The sequence below is a fragment of the Urocitellus parryii genome, chromosome 8 (genome assembly GCF_045843805.1).
Source record: "Urocitellus parryii isolate mUroPar1 chromosome 8, mUroPar1.hap1, whole genome shotgun sequence".
NCBI classification, from domain to species: Eukaryota; Metazoa; Chordata; class Mammalia; order Rodentia; family Sciuridae; genus Urocitellus; species Urocitellus parryii.
The window spans coordinates 56,650,247-56,669,341 of NC_135538.1; the positions used below are offsets into that span (position 1 = coordinate 56,650,247).

A 19,095-nucleotide genomic window follows, 5' to 3' on the forward strand; every position below is an offset into this window, starting at 1 on the left:
AAAAATGCTTATGGCAGTTAGAGGCATATGGAGTTAAGGTACTACCTTCAAACAGGAGAGAATGAGAAAAAAAAAAAACTCCATAGATATATTAAAAAAAAAAAAAGGCAATCTCAAACTTGAGAGAAAATGAATATCTTAAAAACCTTTAGTACCATATGATTGGCAGCTCTGAGATCTGAAGTATCCTTTGGTTCACACAAAAGGTAACAGTCATGTTTTTATTTTTATGTAATATAAAAGAAGTGGTACTTAAAAGAACTCCAGGGGTTGTTTTTGAAACCATCTTAAATGCTTCACGTGGATTTTCAATTCTTGGAGATGTCCAATTATGTGAGGGAGGGTGTGTGCTTACAGCTACATACACACATATATAAAGATAACCCCTCCTTATATGTATGTCTACATTCCTGTGTAAAATCTTCATACAAACACACACAAATTCAGGCTCTCTCCCTCTCACACATGTACATACTGATACACACAGTATCTCATTCTCTGAATTACATAAAACATGACACCCTGCTCAAATGCAATTTACTTAGAGTGATTTGTCTGTTTAAAAAAATTCACAGTTCCTCAACAGTAGTTAAAATCCCAGGTCAGCTGCTGTCTGTGAAATACTGTTCCCCTGTACTTGCATGAGGTAGACTTCCCAACTGGGTAGAGAACATGATACGTTAAGAAGTATTATGTCTTTTTCCTTTTCTGAACTGAAGGCCCCTTCTTGTTTTGCTCTTCTGGTGCTGCAGAAGCCTTTGCAGAGGAAGCTTCTTGGGGTGACCTGCCTGACCGTTCTGAGATCTCTGACCTAGCCTCCTGAGGAAATGGTGGGGATGTGCAGCCGTGCCCACCTCCGACTTCTCGCGGGGAGGTCGAAGCGCATGGCTGGGATTCTGCTTCCTGTCTTCCCTGAGAACTGGCAGGCAGCTGTGCAACAGTTTTATGTGGGCAGTTTGCCACCATGTGCATGATGCTCTGACAGTAATGGCACTTCTTTGGCTGAGGAGGTAGACTACATTCCTTAGCATGATGATCAAGGCCACCACAGTTGTAGCATCTGCAAGCAAGAATGAAGAAAACATCTTAGATGTAGGTAGTATGCTTTGTTAAAAATTTAAAGTAAAAATTTGATAAGCAATGCAATTATGTAAAATAATCATTTACACAGGAATGTAGACATTAGCTTTAAAATGCCAAAATACACAAACTGTCTATGAGATCGGCTTATTTTAATGTACCTTCTTAAAAGTAATGTTATTTATACCGTTATGTTATACTGGTTGCTTCAAGGACATCAGCACCAAAACATTCTGGCAACTTTAAAAAATTAATTTTGTTAAACATAATAATCAATGAAAATCATAAGTACTAAAACATGAAAGAATACTCATTGCCATTTACAGATGACTTGTTTAAATTTAACAGGGTATTATATTTTATTTTTGTGGTACTGGGTATTGAACCTAGGGACCCTCTACCACTGAGCTATATCCCCAGCTGTTTTTATTTTGTGACAGGGTCTCATTAAATTGCCCAGGCTAGCCTTGAACTTGCAATCCTCCTGTTCAACATCCCAAGTGTCTAGTATCACAGGTGCGCATCACCACAACTGGTCCATCAGGTTATTTTTAGAGAACAGGTTAGTCCACTAGAGGGCAGTCAATATTCAACAAAATAGCCAGGTAGCTTTGAAAACAACAGTATAAAAATACAACTGTTTGCTGTGATGTGAAATAGCAATTTGCTCAGCAAATGGGAAAATATGGACCAAATTAAATTTTATGAATTTAACACCTCTTTGGGTGTTAATTATTTTTACTGTGGAAGCCAGCAGAACTAAAGCTCTTCCTTTGTACAAAATTAAGTAGTACACTGAAATTTGATATATAAATAAAATATCAAGTCAGAAAATCTGGCAAATTACCAAGTAATTTTATAGCAACACCAGGATAATACTATAAAACAAACATTCTAAATACTTAGATCAGATTAATAAAGTATTGCACTAGTTTAGTGACCAGAAAAGTTTGCTTTCTTTTCCCTGTGGAAATTAGTTTTCCTTAGGGTGAATTTTTCTACATTGGAATAAAGAGTAATCCATAATATTTGAATGTACACAGGAGGGACAAGGTTTTGTAGTAGATGTTTGAAAATTTAAGTTAGTTTCTAACTTAAATTTAAATTTAATTTAGCTGAGCAAGGAAATTATTTGGAAGCTATCTCGGCTCAATTTCAATACATGTTTTTCTTTTAAATTGAGATATTAAAAACAACAAAAGAAGTGGAGAAATAAAGGAAAATTTATATTTACAAAGGTTAATCTGAATATTGCAGATAGAATTTATTTAGTGATTTGTTTTCAAGTAAAATGTTTTAAAAGCTTTCTAGTTTAAATTTATTTTCTAAATACATTTATGATTCCACAATTCTCATTACAAAGCACAAATAACAGGTTACGATGTTTAAAAAAAACACAGATAAATATGTAGTAACTGTGAGAATTACTGTAAGACCATAGGAACAACAAAAGTTAACTGTAACTAATTATATTTGTACATGTGTGAGGCAGTATCCAGCTCAACAACTTACACTACCTTATATGTCAAAGACAAACTCCTAACCTAATAAGCAGTATATGTGGAATACTTAATATTTTATCTTCTGGGATCCCTTTCACAGGTGAATTTTCTCAATTGGCAAAAACAATGGCAACTATTGTCTTCTTTCTAGTTATCAATATTAACCTTACAGATTGTAGAATAATGGATTCACAAGACAGGCTTTTATGCTGTGCAGTTATTAACCAGTGTTAATTTGTTAACTTACTATTTATCCTTGTGGTGACTTTTCCATAGGTTAAAAAAATGCATATAATTACTTATATCATGTATATTATCTTTGCAACATTAAGGTGATTGATTATACTATATTTATGTATTATCCTGGTTTTTTTAAATTTAAGTTTAGGGGTTTTTTTTTACTTAAATTACAAAAATTAAAGGGAAAACCAAAAAAATCATGTGTTTTGATTATTTATTGTATTAACTCATAAGTTAACAAAAAAACATTTCAGTACAGATTCAATACTGTTTCAACCATATGCTCTAAGAGATGGTGTCAAATTAAAGAATAAAAATTACTGACAAATGCTTGAAAGCCACACAGAATAACACTCTCAAAATGGCATCTTTGAAATGTGACCCCATTACGTATGATAATGTTTTCCCATATAGTTCTCTTCTATAATGGGTAAGTGAATACTACATTAATTTGCCCATCTGTAAAGTATCTTTCTTTTGAATTAAGTCCACTTGCTGAGGATAACATACAGTTAGGAGCTCATTTTCAGAGAGAGAAAAACAGGGCAGAGGGCTCAGTAAAGAGCTGGCTCTCCTGCTGACATGTCGATTTCATGTCACTGTGGCATGCACCGTGGTCTTCGACTAGGGAACTATTCTGCCCACTTTCACAAATGGCGTCTTTGATTACACTTTATGCATTTAGTACCTTTGGGTTGTAAGAGTTGTTTATAAGGATACTATATAATTTTGGTTTTCATGCATTCTGATCTGCATAGTTAATTCACCCCCTTGGCTTTTCAGATACATGCTATCATATGGCCAGGCTTTGCCTTCCACATTGAAAAGATTTGCATTCAGTGTATATGTGCTTGGTTTTAGAAGGGGGAGGAGTGGTATTTATTCTCCTTTTCTATTTAATCATTCAGTGTCAATCATTCTTACTAAGAGTGCAGATCACATCCCATTAAGAAATCCCTTCCTTCCCAAGGGACTAACACCAAAATGGAAATGTCCAGCTACCTTTCAGCTCATAAATGATACCATTACCACAAACTCCACCAAGCTATATGTGGTTCTGGTCCCTTTTGTTCACACTCCACACTTCTCCAAATCAGCTTGTTTTTTATTAGTTTGTATGAATTTTACATTGTGATGTGAGTATAAAAATGGCAAGTGTGGCCACATACAGCTACATGCTTAAGAAATATAAGGGTATAGTGTCACAATCACAGACTACCCAAAGAAAACTACAAACATATTTTGTTATATATATGCACAGCCCCACATAAAAAATAAAATACTTTGCTTGCCTATTACAAGTGAAACCCTGGGATGGATCCCCAGCACAGAAAAAAAAATTAAAATAATAGACAAATAAAATTATACATGTTAAGTATTTTATAAAATGCTGAACCAATGATACAAAGTATGTTTTCTTACCTATTAAACCTAAAGATGAAACAAAAATATTCTATTTAATCTTAGAATGGTTAAGTTATTCATAAAATTATAAATACTTCTAACAAGCTAACACATTCTCTAAGTATTATTTATTTTAAAAACTCTAAAGAGTAAAACAAAAATTGGAGTCATTTTAAAAGACTATCAAAGTAAGATTAAAATTTTTAACTGAAAGAAGAACTGCCTATCAACAGATAGAGCACCTAAGATGACCAAGTAAATAGAAACCAATCTTTTAGGCTTTTATAAATCAAGACTACAAGACTGTATCAGATAATAGGTTAATAAAAATATCCAAATTTCCTAAGCCTTCATTTTTAAAAGGAAAACTGTGCTCAGTAATAAGAACTTAGGTCTGCTATGACCCTTGGAAAATCTCAAATTTTGAGGTCCAAACAAAGAAATACATAAATTATATTTTCAAATGATATCACAGCAATAATGTTCAGAACTAAGCTCAATTGAGGATCACTGTAAGTATACAGAGATTTTCAAGTGATACTTCAAATGTCTTAAATTAAAGGCTTCATCAAATGTAGGTTTCCCTTGATCCCAAAAGTGATCACAACAACAAAAATTAGGGAGAGAAATGATATTACAGAGAGAGAGAGAGATAGCCAACCAGATGTAGCTGTCTAAAAGTGTAAGTTACGTGCTTCTCCATTGACTAAGAATTTATATGGAAATTCAAATCTAAGAGGGTCAGACATTAAGGACAAAGATACAATGATCTGCAAGCTTCTCAACAGAAAGGAAATGTTGAGAGAATAGTAAGTAAAGCAGTATTAGGGACAAAGAATAGAGTGGAAAAAGTGATAGTTTTAGGCAGGAAAAGGTATAAGCCAGGAATAGATAAAAATTCCTGGAAAAGAAAGATGAGAAAAAGCATTGGTAAAGTTTCCAAATGGGATGCCAGAGGGGCTTAAGAAAAGTCACAGACTGTACAGAATTTCAGGACCCAAATTATAAAGATAATCCACTCTCTGAAGAAATTATCATATTTAATATAGGTTTCAAGTGAAATCCAGAAAGGAGGGGTTGGGAATATATCTTAGCATGCATGAGGCCCTTAATTCAACTCTCAGCAGCAAAAAAAGAAAGAAAAAAAAAGAGAGAGAAAACCCCTCACACAAAAACCAAATAACCCCCAAACAAACCAAAAACAAAACCCAGAAATGATACTAATAACATTCCTCAATTTTATATTTTTGATTCTAATAAATCTGAATACTTGTTTCTAATCAGTAAGTGTCAATTAGTCCAGAACATGGGAATGCTGGACCCCAGCCTGGTGGTGTTGGAGGTAGGTGGGTAGAAATATTATCAGAGAATTCAAGAGAGCCAAAAGGAAAAGACCCAGAACATAGCTTTTGATAGGAACAATGTGCCCACTCTATGCCTCCTGAGAGTAAGAGGGATTGAGATCAACCTTCCAGAGGTCCCATTTTGTCCTGATAGCTTTTATTCAATCTAAATTATATACGTTTGGGTATGGCTTACTCTTTCCATAGGCTCTACCCCAAAATACCCAGAAGAGAGTTAAGAAACTGATGAATCACAGAACTAGAGAGGTCCTTCAACAATACTCACGTTTCTCTATCAAAAAGAAACATGTGCTTTATAGAGTTTGCTTCTTTTATTTCATTCTTCTTAAACCAAACTCCTAAGACTGTAAGCCAGATTATATAACATTTAATAAAGGTAATTTAAAAAATATTCTTCCTAAGTACAATAGGTAAGAACATTGAATTTTCAAAAATATCAATGGCAATATGTTCTTTTAAGAAGTTTCCTAAAGAATATATGAAAAAAAATATGCATTTAACCCCAGACAAGTTTTCCTTAGTATCTTTTGAAAGCTAAAAGTCAGTATCACCCTCCTCTATTCCTTTAATTAATGCTTAAAAAACAAATCTATATACATTAGGGCTAAACATACTGTTAACAAAATTAAAATGACAAAAATAATATAATTCAATTAATTTAACACTGTGTACTAAAGGTTTTTAATGTTACATAATTTAATCTTCCTCCAAACCCTGTGAAATAGGTACCACAATATCTATACTTTATTGGTGAAGAAATGAAGAAACTCAAAGAATTTACCTAGTGAAAGGAATTTTTAATTGAAAATAGTATGTTTCACTTCCATTTTTTTTTTTTAAGGGGGGATACTGAGGATTAAACCCAGAGATACTTACCCACTAAGCTACATCCCCAGCCCTTTTATTTTTTTAAGACAGGATCTTACCAAGTTGCTGAGGTTGAGCCTTGAACCTCCTGCCTCAGCCTCCAGAATCACTGGGATTATGGGTATGCACCACTGTTCCCAGCCACTTCCATTTTTATTATACCACAGTGTTATAACCAATAATATGGATGCCATTTATTATATATAAATATATAAGTCTAAAAAAATAAAATCCTGAAAGGACTCAAAAAGTTAAACACCAACAAAACAAATAACCCAATCAATAAATGGGTCAAGGACCTGAACAGACACTTATATATACAATCAATCAACAAATATATGAAAAAATGTTCAGCATCACTAGCAATTAGAGAAGTGCAAATCAAAACCACTCTAAGATTTCATCTCACTCCAGTTAGAATAGCAGCTATTAAGAACACAAACAACAATAAGTGTTGGCGAGGATGTGGGGAAAAAGGCACATTCATACATTGCTGGTGGGACTGCAAATTGGTGCAGCCAACATAGAAAGCAGTATGGAGATTTCTTGGAAAACTAGGAATGGAACCACCATTTGACCCAGCTATCTCTCTCCTTGGTCTATACCCAAAGGACTTAAAAGTAGCATACTACAGGGACACAGCCACATCAAGGTTTATAACAGCACAATTCATAATAGCTAAACTGTGGAACCAACCTAGATGCCCTTCAATAGATGAATGGATTAAAAAAATGTGGCATATATACACAATGGAATATTACTCAGCAATAAAAGAGAATAAAATCATGGCATTTGCAGGTAAATGGATGGAGTTACAGAAGATAATGCTAAGTGAAGTTAGCCAATCCCAAATAACCAAATGCTGAATGTCTTCTTTGATATAAAGAGGCTGATTCCTAGTGGGACAGGGAGAGGAAGCATGGGAGGAATAGAGAAACTCTAGACAGGGCAGAGGGGTGGGAGGGGAGGGGAGGGGCATGGGGTTAGAAATGATGGTGGAACGTGTTGATCATTATTATGCAAAGTACATGTATGAAGACACAAATTGGTGTGAATATACTGTGTATACAACCAAAAATATGGAAAAATTGTGCTCTATATGTGTAATAAGAATTGTAATGCATTCCGCTGTCATATATAAATAATAAAAAAATACCAGCATACACTCCTATGTGTGTGTGTGTGTGTGTGTGTGTGTATGATTTGAAGTAGATTTTTCTTGAGATTTGGGTTACTATTTTGTCACTACACTGGAGAGGTCGGCCAGTTCCTCTCTTGAGCTTTCTATAAAATGAAAGGCTGGGAATAGATTAGTTCAGATTTTTTTCACTGCCAAAGCCAGGTTTTATTTCTATCCCTCCTATATTTCACACAATGAAAATTTTTGTTTTAAATATCGGCAAATATTTTTTTCATTCTCTTTAATCATATTTTTCAGACTATAAATGGGAACCTTAGGTTGATAGGCCATAATCTGTGTTACCAAACTGACTCAATAAAATTCAAGTCAAAAGAGAGAAGCCTGGGCTTGGGTTGTAGCTCAACGGTAGAGCGCTCGCCTAGCGCTTGTGAGGCCCTGGATTTGATCCTCAGCACCACATAAAAATAAATAAATAAAATAAAGGTATTGTGCCCAACTACACCTAAAAAAATAAATATTTTAAAAAAGGAGATAAAGAGAAGCCTGACATTTCAGTTAGCCCATAAAATCATACCATAATGTGAATGAAATATTTGGCCTTGAGATACCCCCATCAGATTCCACTGGTTGCAGTGAGTGTAAGTTGACTCTCTCAGAGAATAATTTGATAGCATATTTCAAAATACTGATACACATACCTTCTGATCTGGCAACTTTAATTCTAGGAATCTGCCCTCCTGGAATATTCACCAACAAGCACAATATTGTGGGTACTAAGATATGAACTAGAGCACTGTCCATATTAGTAAAAAGTTAGAAAAGGAAAATGACAACAACAACGAAACCCAGGTGGTCTGGCTGCAAAGTCCATGCTCTTTACCATTAAGCTATAAATATGTAAAACTGAAAAATAAGTTCAAGCCTGCACACACCAAGAAACACTTAGCAGATACTAAAAGGAATGAAGTAAAATAATTTTTAAAAATTGAGATTTTGGGCTGGGGTTGTGGCTCAGCAGTAGAGCGCTCGCCTAGCATGTTCGAGGCCCTGAGTTTGATCCTCAACACCACGTAAAAAATAAATAAACAAAAATGTATTGTGTCTAACCAAAAAATAAATAAATAAAAAATTGAGATCTTTGTGTAAGATCTCCAAGAAAAACTTAAGTTAAAAAAAAACAGGATAATACATAAATATAGTATAATCACCTTAATGTTGCAAAGATAATATACATGATATATGTAATTATATCCATTTTTTTAACCTATGAAAAAGTCACCACAAGGATAAATAGTAAGTTAACAAATTAACACTGGTTACATATGGGGAGGAAAACAGTTGTATGAAGGGGCATTTCCCATGAATTTTTATAGTTCCTTTTTTTAAATTACAAGAAAGAATTAATATATTATTTGTGTAATTAAAAAAGAAAAAAGAAGGACCGGGGTTGTGGCTCAGTGGTAGAGCGCTTGCCTAGCATGTGTGAGGCACTGGGTTCGATCTCTGGCACCACATAAAAATAAACAAAATAAAATAAAGGTATTGTGTCCATCTACAAATAAAAATATTTAAAAAAAGAGAAAAGAAAAAAGCAATTATATGATTCCATTTCCATCTTGTAATTTAATCTTCACTGTTATTGTTAGTCACATGAATCACCTAGGAAGCTTTTAAAAATACTAATGCCTGGGTCCTACTGCAGACCTACCTCTCAAACAGAATCTTGTTGAGGGAAGCTCCAGCTGTCGGTATTTTTTAAAAAGCTCCTCAGTGGACAGTGGCAGGCAGCTACTTGAGAACTGCAACCCACAATGCAAGGGCAATCTTACCATGGGATCACTCTATAATGATCACTACTGTAAGTAATATGGCTCAAAAAAAAAAAAAAAACTGTTTTCAACAAGTCACTGATGCCTCAGAAAGGAAAAGGGGAAGAGACGATAGGAAAGGAGAAAGGGAGGGAGTGAAGTGTGTATCTTATTTCTTTTCTGGGAACCAAAAACAACTCCCTGTAATTGCTAGTTGTGACAGTTACAACCTTGCAGCATTACTGATCCCTGCTTATTTTGGAAGGAAAACACTACCCAAACCTACTGAGTTTAAATTCAGAAGTGGTTCTCTGTTTTGAGGCTATTTACATAATTATTAGTTCATAATGAGGAATAGGTTCAATGTGTATTCTCACTGTCATTAAAATGGATAAAAACTTAACAGTTCCTTGAATCAACTGCTACCTTCCCTAAACTTCATCATCATTACTGACCAACAATTGATTTCCCATAATAACTCTTTCAGTTCCCATTTTCAGTTATTTTTGATATGTCTCTTAGTAAAACAATATTGACAAGCATATGTATTTGTTTGGTACGATATGCTCTTGCAAATGTTTCTCCTGATTGGTTAAATTCTGTTGGCTTTCAAAGAGAAAATTATGTACTTTCTTATGGATATTAATCTGATAATTAAAAAAGAAAATAATAACAATAAATACTTATTAACAATAAATGTTTAGAATCAAACCCAGGTGGACTGGTTTCAGAGTCCATGCTCTTCACCACTAAGCTACAAAGATGTAAGACTAAAAAATAAGTTAAAGCCTGAACATATCAAAATATGGGTATAAATAAATCTATACCCATAAGAAATCAGTAGGTAAATATGTATATATGGTATATAAATAACAAGATCTCTGCTTTTTATAAAAAATTATTAGCCATTATTTTTTTTTACAAAGTTAGTATTTAAACTATATATTTCCTAAAAGAGTATCATTAACAGGGAAACTACTACTCACTCTGGTTTTCAACATTTAAAAAGCCCAAGATAATGCTTCCTAGTGAATAATAAGCAAAAGGTGTTTGGATGGCTCTGCATTACCTTATTCTGTGGTGGCATGGAACCAAAGTGAATTCAAAAATTAAAACTGTTGGCATTGGAAATGAATTCTGTATGTCTTGCCTAAAGCTTAGTTTTTAGACCAACTAAACTGATTTGGAGTTTGTACTGATTTAAAAAGGTGTTTTTTTAATTGCCCACTGCTATGCTAACCTCTTTTGTTGTTTGGTTATATGATAAGAAACTCTCTACAGACCTTGCCTATTAGTGAATTGATTCAAGTGCTTATAATATGCATTCAATCATTTTCATAAAATCAAATGAAAAAGAAAAAAAAGATTTAGATACATTATGTGCATAATTTTGCATGAGATGCCAGTGAAAGGTGGGTAAAAAGGTTTATGTACCTCACCTCTTCTGATGTCTTCTTCTGACTGCCTTTGGGGTTGTCTTCAGTTAATTAATTAGCTTTTGGGCTCCATGATTAATGACATGTCTTATAATACCAGTTAAAAATGTACCACAGTATCTTGGAAACCAGCTAAAACACACAATAGCTCTTTTTGTAGACCTTTCATTTTATAGAAATAACATGATAAGATGGAAAATATGAGGTAAAGATATATAACATTCAGATGGCAGTGCAGGTCACCGAGAAATAGGGATGGACATGCAACTGAATTAGAAGAGGCCACAGGGGGTGAAAGAAATCATCAGGGCTTAGGGCACTTCAATCATGGGAAATTACAAACCAGATTTTTGTATTTCATTCCATTATATTTAAAAGTACTTGGTAGATTCTGCTGCAATCCCATGAAATAATAATCATTTGTTGAGCATCTTCTATTCTGTACCATTGACTTAAAAAGGTACATAATGATGAATTCTAAATCATATTTATTTATTTGAAATTAAAATGTTATATCTCCTTTAGGTGACAAACAACATCCAAAGTTGAAAGAGGAGGGGGAGGGGGAGAGGTGAGGAGAAGGAGAGGACATACTCTATACTCTATAGAAGGCTGTTGCTATTAATCAAATATAAGGAAAAGATAACAATTAATTCATCTCCAAATAGTTAAAATTAGATGCTTGCTTAGATATAAGAAACAGATTATAATATGCAATATTAAAATGTCTGCTTATTTATCTATTACAGCAGCCTGGCTAAAAACTTAAAACCCCAGAACCACTTATTTTCCACCAGACCATTCCAAATTCACCTCCAGCAAAGGTATGCCAGTGTAGTGACATGTGATGGGCTCGGCCTAACGAATTATAATTCTGCTAGTGCTCTGTATCAATTTTTTGTTTCTTGTGGTACTGAGGATCAAATACAGGGCCTTGTACATGCTAGGCATCCTTTACCACTCAGAGACATCCCCAGTTCTTTGTATGAATTTTTATTAATGCTTTTTTTCTTGCTCATCACATGACTTCTTCTAGGCTTTGGTTCTGTAAACCAGCATCATTTTTTATCTGTGACATTATTTTACAAATCATTCTAAAGTCATATATACATACTGAAGATTTTAGTGCAATGAAAAAACTTTATTAAATATAATCTGACTGGAGCACAAGAAATTTTAAAAAGAATTTTATGATGATTACTTAATAAGTAAAGCAATAATCTGTTACCTAGAGAAGTGAATGTAATCATCCAAATAAAAAGAATTTAAATGCCACAATAAAAATAGCTTTAAAATATTTTAGCATATAAAAAATAAAGACTTCAATATAACATAGTGACCAGCTTTTATTTTTTATATAACACACACACACACACACACACACACATCTGTTAAAGCAGAAGGGAGACAGCATGATAAATTCAAAAGAAAAGAAAGACACAGAAGCTAACAATCAGTTTTGGTGGCATGACTAATGGTACAGATGAGGGTTAGATAAAAGTTTCAGTTTATACTGGTTGTTTGCAAGCCACAGGCAATGAAGAAGCTAGATTAAAAGATGTTATCCTAGGTTCAGTCAAGGGAACCTAGGTTGCTGGGTTATTTAAAGCTGTGGCATTACCATGATTGAGTTACCTTTAATACAAGTAATGGTGACGGTATCTGGGTTTTTATGAAGATGATGTCAAAACACCTCCCTACTGCTATATTACTAAATTACTAGCACTGGACTAGTACTTTATTATTGAATTTCTAAGAAATATTCACAAACATCCCATTTTGACAATGTTTATATGAACAGCATTAAAAAATATTAATAGACGACCAGTGTCTTAGAGCACATTGCCTGGTGTGATCGTTCCAAAATGTGCCTCCATGGGCAAAGGGCAAAAGAAAGCTGTGCCAAACCATCTCCTGCCTTGATAGCTATGCAGGAATTGGAAGGAGTTTAAAGTATTTTGCTGAAATCACCAAGGAAAGGCTTCTAATGATTAATCAAGTCTGATCTCCCATTCCAGCAGCAGCTACGGTTTAGGAAAATGATGAGATAGAGATGAGAAGTAAATAACCCCTGTCCATTTCTAATCTAGTCAAACTGGTCTTCTTGTGACTAGCTTTACCAAAAATCAGCAGTTCTTAAATTGTTCACCACGTAGGTAGTTAGGTGTAAATTGAACAATTTTACCATGTCCAGATAATCTCTATAACTGCGATATTTTTCTCCTCTTGTGTAGGTCAGTTCTGGAAAATGAGATTTTTGAAGACAAAATCATGGAAGGTATTCTTGACCTCATAGCTACTTCACCTTTCTTCTCCTTATTGCTTAGACTGTCCTTAATGTTAAAAAGCTTTATATGTGTCTAAAGCTTGATGGTCAAGCTTCATAAAAACCCAGATAACTGCAGATCTCTGTTACTGATCCCTTGTTTTCCTACTTAACTTTTTCTTTTTCTTTTCTTTTTTTTTTTTTTTGGTGCCCGGGACTGAACCCTATGATGCTTGACCACTAAGCCACATCCATAGCTCTTTTTATATTTACTATTTTGAGACAGGGTCTCAGTTAGTTGCTAAGGCTGCCTCAGCCTCCTAAACTGATGGGATTACAGGTGTATACCCCGGAGCCCAGCCCTACTTAACATCTTAAGGCTGTGCCTCTGTGAATACATGGCCACTGAGCTAAGGATGGAGGTAAAAACAGAAGATAAGTATGAGGAGGGCATTTAAGTCCTTGAATGGACTCACATTTCTAATACTTTTAATGTTTGCTAATCACAGGGCTTGATTATATACATTCCAAACTTATTTGTACATATTGTACAAGCCAAAGTTAAAGTGGCTTTTTAATGAGGATAATTCTGTAAGTCTTTGAATGATAAGTTTTCAAATCCTTTGGTTACCCTCTGGCTTTGGCTGGTAGAAGTTTACATGAAGAACTTGACACTTATTTTCTTAGTGGGACAAGAGAAACAAAGCAACTACATACTTTTCCCTAAAAAAACAAAACAAAACTCAAATAATACCCTAACAGGTGTGGTAAAAGGAAGTAAACTTGTTCAAACAATACTTAATTATTATACTCTAAAATTATGCTTATTTCAGAAAACTAACAAATATTTTAAAATATAATAGCTGCATATGGTACAATGCTACTTATTTATGACGATGAATGCAAAGTTCTCTTCAATTGCTTTGTCTAGATCCAGAGCATACACTTCTGGATTATCTGGCTCTATCAGGGCTATGTTATAGTTCTTCACATGACTGCTAACTGACAGCAATGCCAAGTTATTCTCTGTAGAGAGAAATAGTCTATCCTGACAGAGACTCAACTGATTTCCCTACCCTACTGCAGAAGAAGTTAGTTTTGCCTCCACATGCACATTCATTTCAATACTCCTATTCTTTAGTCCTTTGAACTAGTTATAACATCTGTCTGGTTGTATCCTTTAATTGTATTTAAATAAAATCTTTTAACATTTTATTCATTTATATCTGTGTAAGAGTCATTAAGTTATCTTTTTTGAAAATTACTCTTTAATATAATAAACATGCACTAGAGAGGTCACATAAGATACAGAAGTTATCATGGGCACAGTCGTCGTTCTTTTCAGCACACAGATCTAGAAAGGAGATGAGTTAAATGCACAACTAACTAAAATTCAAGGTTATTAAACCGAATTTAGTTTTTGTGTTTCTTTCTACAGTAATTTTATTTATCCTATATTTTGAAGCATTTTCCTATTTCACCACTCTGGGAATCATTTCCAAATACACTAAAAAGACATTAAAGTAACAGAAATATGATTGTTATAAAAATACTTCTTACATTTAATAAGACATAATAAAATAATATTATATAAGAATATGATTAAAGTAATAAGGAGGAAATTAAAATAAGATAAAGATATAATCACTAGAGAGACAATAAGATAGTGAAACAAATCACCTCTATCTTTCCTTCCTTCAATTTTCTTATTGCATTTCTCAAGGTACTGCCTGATCTTTCAAGAATGTGTAGAGGACATTGTGAGACAGCATTTTTAGTCTTTTCTCTTTTTAACCTTTCACTGAATACAGTTGAGAATTCAGAATCTTTCATTTTCTGTTCATAAAGGCAGAGAACTGACAGAGGTAGTTTCATAACTGTTAGATAAACGAGAGCACAAACAGAAAAGTAGCTGCACTCCAGACATTAATATGATGACAAAATTAGTTGTGTAAGCAAAATCTCAGATTATGAGACTTCATATAAGGTAATATCTTCTATACATTCTCTCAAGTTCAAGAGTCAATGAGTGAACAATATATTTCTAAGGACAAAAAGGAAATTTGCTATCTAGGTGATCATTCTACAGTGACAATGTTATTATGCACAATTTCTGAACAAAAATTTTGCTAAAAGGATGTATAACAGTATTCTTTCACCTTTTAAAAGGCATGTACTGGGAAAATCACTTAAGATGGTTCAGAGTTTCACAATTAGTGAAGACACTGAAAGGTTGCACAGAAATTAACACCACCATTGAAATGATCATTCTAATCAGTGTCAAAAATACAACATGTTTTGAAATTACAGGCTAAGGAGAATGATTACCTTCTCTTCATCAAAATTATGAGCCATAAAAATTTTCAACAGTATTCCACTTTGGAGGTGCAAGTGAAAGAAGAACCAGAGTAATAATGAGCTGGTACTTATTAGAAATATATTTGAAATATGGGTATTTATAACACAAGTATGTTCCAGAATCATCTATGTGCAGTTACCTGCATTCAAAGAATAGTGCCCATTTTTTATACATATGACAGAAAAATATGGAATAAAAATTTGGATTTGTTACACGTAAATTCTTATTAACTTCCGGGTTTTTTAAACCATCCTTAATTTGTAAATTATATTATTTTAAATATTTATTTATAATAAATGATGATGACTACTCTTCCAGGCATATTTATGGCTAATAAAATGTAGACTTTGACAGTTGCTGTAATAAAGAATGTTAAATTTTTTCAAAGGAAGAGGTCATCATCATGATCATTGGAACAACAGGTACGGCGGCTATGCAAAGGAGTTGGCCTGGCTATAGTAAGGTTGTTAAAAGCTATGAAAAAAGAGTAAGGTCTATATAGATGCAGAAATAGAAAAGAAAACATGCAAGATGAGCAAGTGGCAAGATTAATTAGACACAAGTAGAAAACTGGAAGGCATGTTTAGAAAAGTAAGTTGGCTGGCTTGGAAAAGAAAATAGAAACCTGATGACAATATTACATATGTTTTAGAATTTAATATTTTAAAATATTTCACCTTAAAATAGGGGGGAAATGAGTTTCAAAGTTTGTGCATATGCACTGTTCATGACCACAAATCTACTAATGGAGACTCCAGAATTTTAGCATGTAATTCAGATGATCCATGATAAAAATCACTAATCTTACTCTCTGGATTTGCTGATCCTTAAATTCACCCTCTTGGAATCTGTTTTTAAAGATAAATGTACCTCCCACTTAGTCCACATGGCTGCTGCTGGTCTCAAGTGAGATAAATATATTATAGTGCTTTGTAAACTATAAAGCTCTACACATAGATGCTAGGTGAAATTTCTTCTTCTACTCTGGGGTATTTATATTTCTGAACCATCTCTACCACACTAGTGGTAAGATAATTTATGGTAGAACTGAGTCCACATGAGTTAGAATAGCAAGCAAGAAAGAAAATAAATAAAACAAAATGCTTAAACATTTTTCCCTTTAAAAAAAGCAGTAAAGAAGCCAGGTACAGTGGTACATGGCTATAATCCCACAGCTCAAGAGGCGGAGACAAGGGGATACGAATTCAAAGCCAGCCTCAGCAATTTAGCAAGGCCCTGAAGCAATTCAGTGAGACTCTGTCTCTAATAAAATATAAAAGAGCACTAGGGATGTGACTCAGTGGTTAAGTGTCCCTGGGTTCAACCCCCAGTACAAAAAAAAAAAAAAAAAAAAGTATAGAAAGCAAACCAAATAACCTAATAGTGTACTATAATATCTATGGAAACTATAATTAATTTATTTTCCATTCCTTATCTACTTATCTTTACTGTTCTTTTAAAGGGAAAAATATCCTAAGTTTTAGTTATTGCTATAATGATTATTCAAGTAAGTAATAATGAAAGAACAAAAGTTAACTGTACCTTGATGGGCATCTCTGGAGACTGCTAGTCTGAACCCTGAAGAGATGCATCAAAAATTTGGGAGACATCATTGAACACATGGTACATAAAGCCATGTGAAGTGGAAGAGAAATTCGGGCAATGCTTTTAGAAATATTACTATTTAAAAAGTAAGAGCAATAGTAGGAATGTAACAAAAGAGGTATTTCCTTAACTAAAATCTAAAATATACTTTTATATTTGAAAAGGTGGCTGCTATTGGAGAGACCAAACAAGATGAGATGTTAAAATAGGTTGATGAATTTAAAGCAGGAGGCAGTAAGGGGCATCAGGTACAATATAAAATGAATATAAAAGGACTAAGGAATGAAAGTGGGACCACACTGGTAGCATTAAATTTAACTTCCTCAAAGTTAGACAACCATTTTTAGGAATTTGATCTTCCACAGGCAGCAATTTTCTCTTAAGAGTAGAGAAGATGATCTTTAAAAAGCTGTAACATATCTGCAAATCAAGAGTCCAAGAGAAAAACGGAGAACAAACATGAACAGGCAATTCAGAGAAAGAGAAATGACACAAATACTTAAAAAATACCCACAGCAGCAAAAACACAAGTTGATATAAAACAATTAAAAAAAAAATCAGGGGTTGGGGCTGGGGCTGGCACTCGCCTACCATGTGTGAGGCGCTGGGTTCGATCCTCAGCACCATATAAAAATAAATAAATAAAATAAAGATATTTTTAAAAATCAATGAAGTACACATTCTTTAAAGTAACATATTCTGAACAACTATACCACTGAAAACAATCAAAAATGCTGGAAAATATTTTTTAAAACATCTTTTGGAATACTTTGTTAATGAGGTAGGAAAGTTAAGTCATGCTTATAAGTCAAAAATGAAATGAAAATTAGGATGGTAAGAGGAGCAGTGAAATAGATGTGCACTCTGGAAAAATCTGCAGAGCAGTGGAAACAACGTATGCTTTCCCTTGTGAAGTGGGTGATGCAGCAGAGGAACCAGGAAACAAAGTTTAGATCCTGCCTGAAATTAGGAATGTAATGGGAGATCTTGCCCAATGGAGTTGGAATGCCTTAAACTTATGTTGCAATGAAAAGATGAATGAAAATGGAAGTTGCCCCAAGGAAGGAGATGGAAAGAAAGCTTTCCTGATTCAACTTGGTGCTAGGATTCCTCCAGAGAAAACTATCTTTCCCTTGGGCAATGACAACCACAAACCAGCCTCCACAGGCCCTCAGCTCAAGTGGGACTACGATTCAAGATGAGAATTTATTTTAACATGGTTTCCAGTTGGTACAAATACCTGCAGGTACATAACAGAGTAAAGATAAGTTCACCCCAGAGGAAATGTACTTTCGAGTCAGGAGTCACAGAATTCTTAAGATAAAAGATCCAGAAACATAACTTTATGGATAAAAAAGAAAAAGTCATAAAAGACAAAAGAAAATTAGGCATCATGAACTAGTGAGTAGATAGACCCAAAGACTTCAGATATTAATCTGGCCAGATTCAGAGTATAAAACACATACATCCTGACATATTTAAAGAAATATTTCTTAACATTATCCAGCTAATATTTAGTTTTTATAATAAACATTTCTTTTGCCCCTATTTATATCCTAAAAAAGTTTTAAATAATCTAATCTACATATATACATTATTTAAGATATATCAACCATCCTTAATTTAACATATAGGAAAAGGCATTTTATAGGAAAATAAAACACATTTCAATTAAAAATACAGTGGCAAAAGTACACAGGAAACCCAATGAAATTACCAATACTTGTATTTACCTATTATAAATGTGAATTTAAGAGAAAACAGTCTATACAAGTACATGGAAGTAAGTGAAAGACAGGAGGTATAGGGGATACCAGCAGGAATGTACATATAGTCAATGAGAGGGAAATCATTTTGAAGTAACATAACATCAAGGCAAATTAGTAACAAAAAAAAATGACATAATACCCTTCAAATGAGCTATACCTTACATACATGTATAGTACACAAGTAATTCCCTGTGTCATTAGATGGCAGATGACAGTGATGAAGTAAGTATAGCAGAAAACATACCACATACATT

The 19,095-nt window shown here is 33.7% G+C and overlaps 1 protein-coding gene across 3 annotated transcripts in view; it reads right to left on the reverse strand.

Moving 5' to 3' along the window:
* Positions 1-690: 690 nt before the first annotated feature.
* The window catches only part of Lin28b (lin-28 RNA binding posttranscriptional regulator B), a 111,891-nt gene continuing 93,486 nt past the window's right edge, over positions 691-19,095 (reverse strand). For all 3 annotated transcript variants that reach the window (XM_077802197.1, XM_026389673.2, XM_026389672.2), the window contains one exon: positions 691-1,060. In XM_077802197.1, the coding sequence (XP_077658323.1) occupies positions 691-1,060 (370 nt within the window). The remainder of the gene's footprint in view (positions 1,061-19,095) is intronic.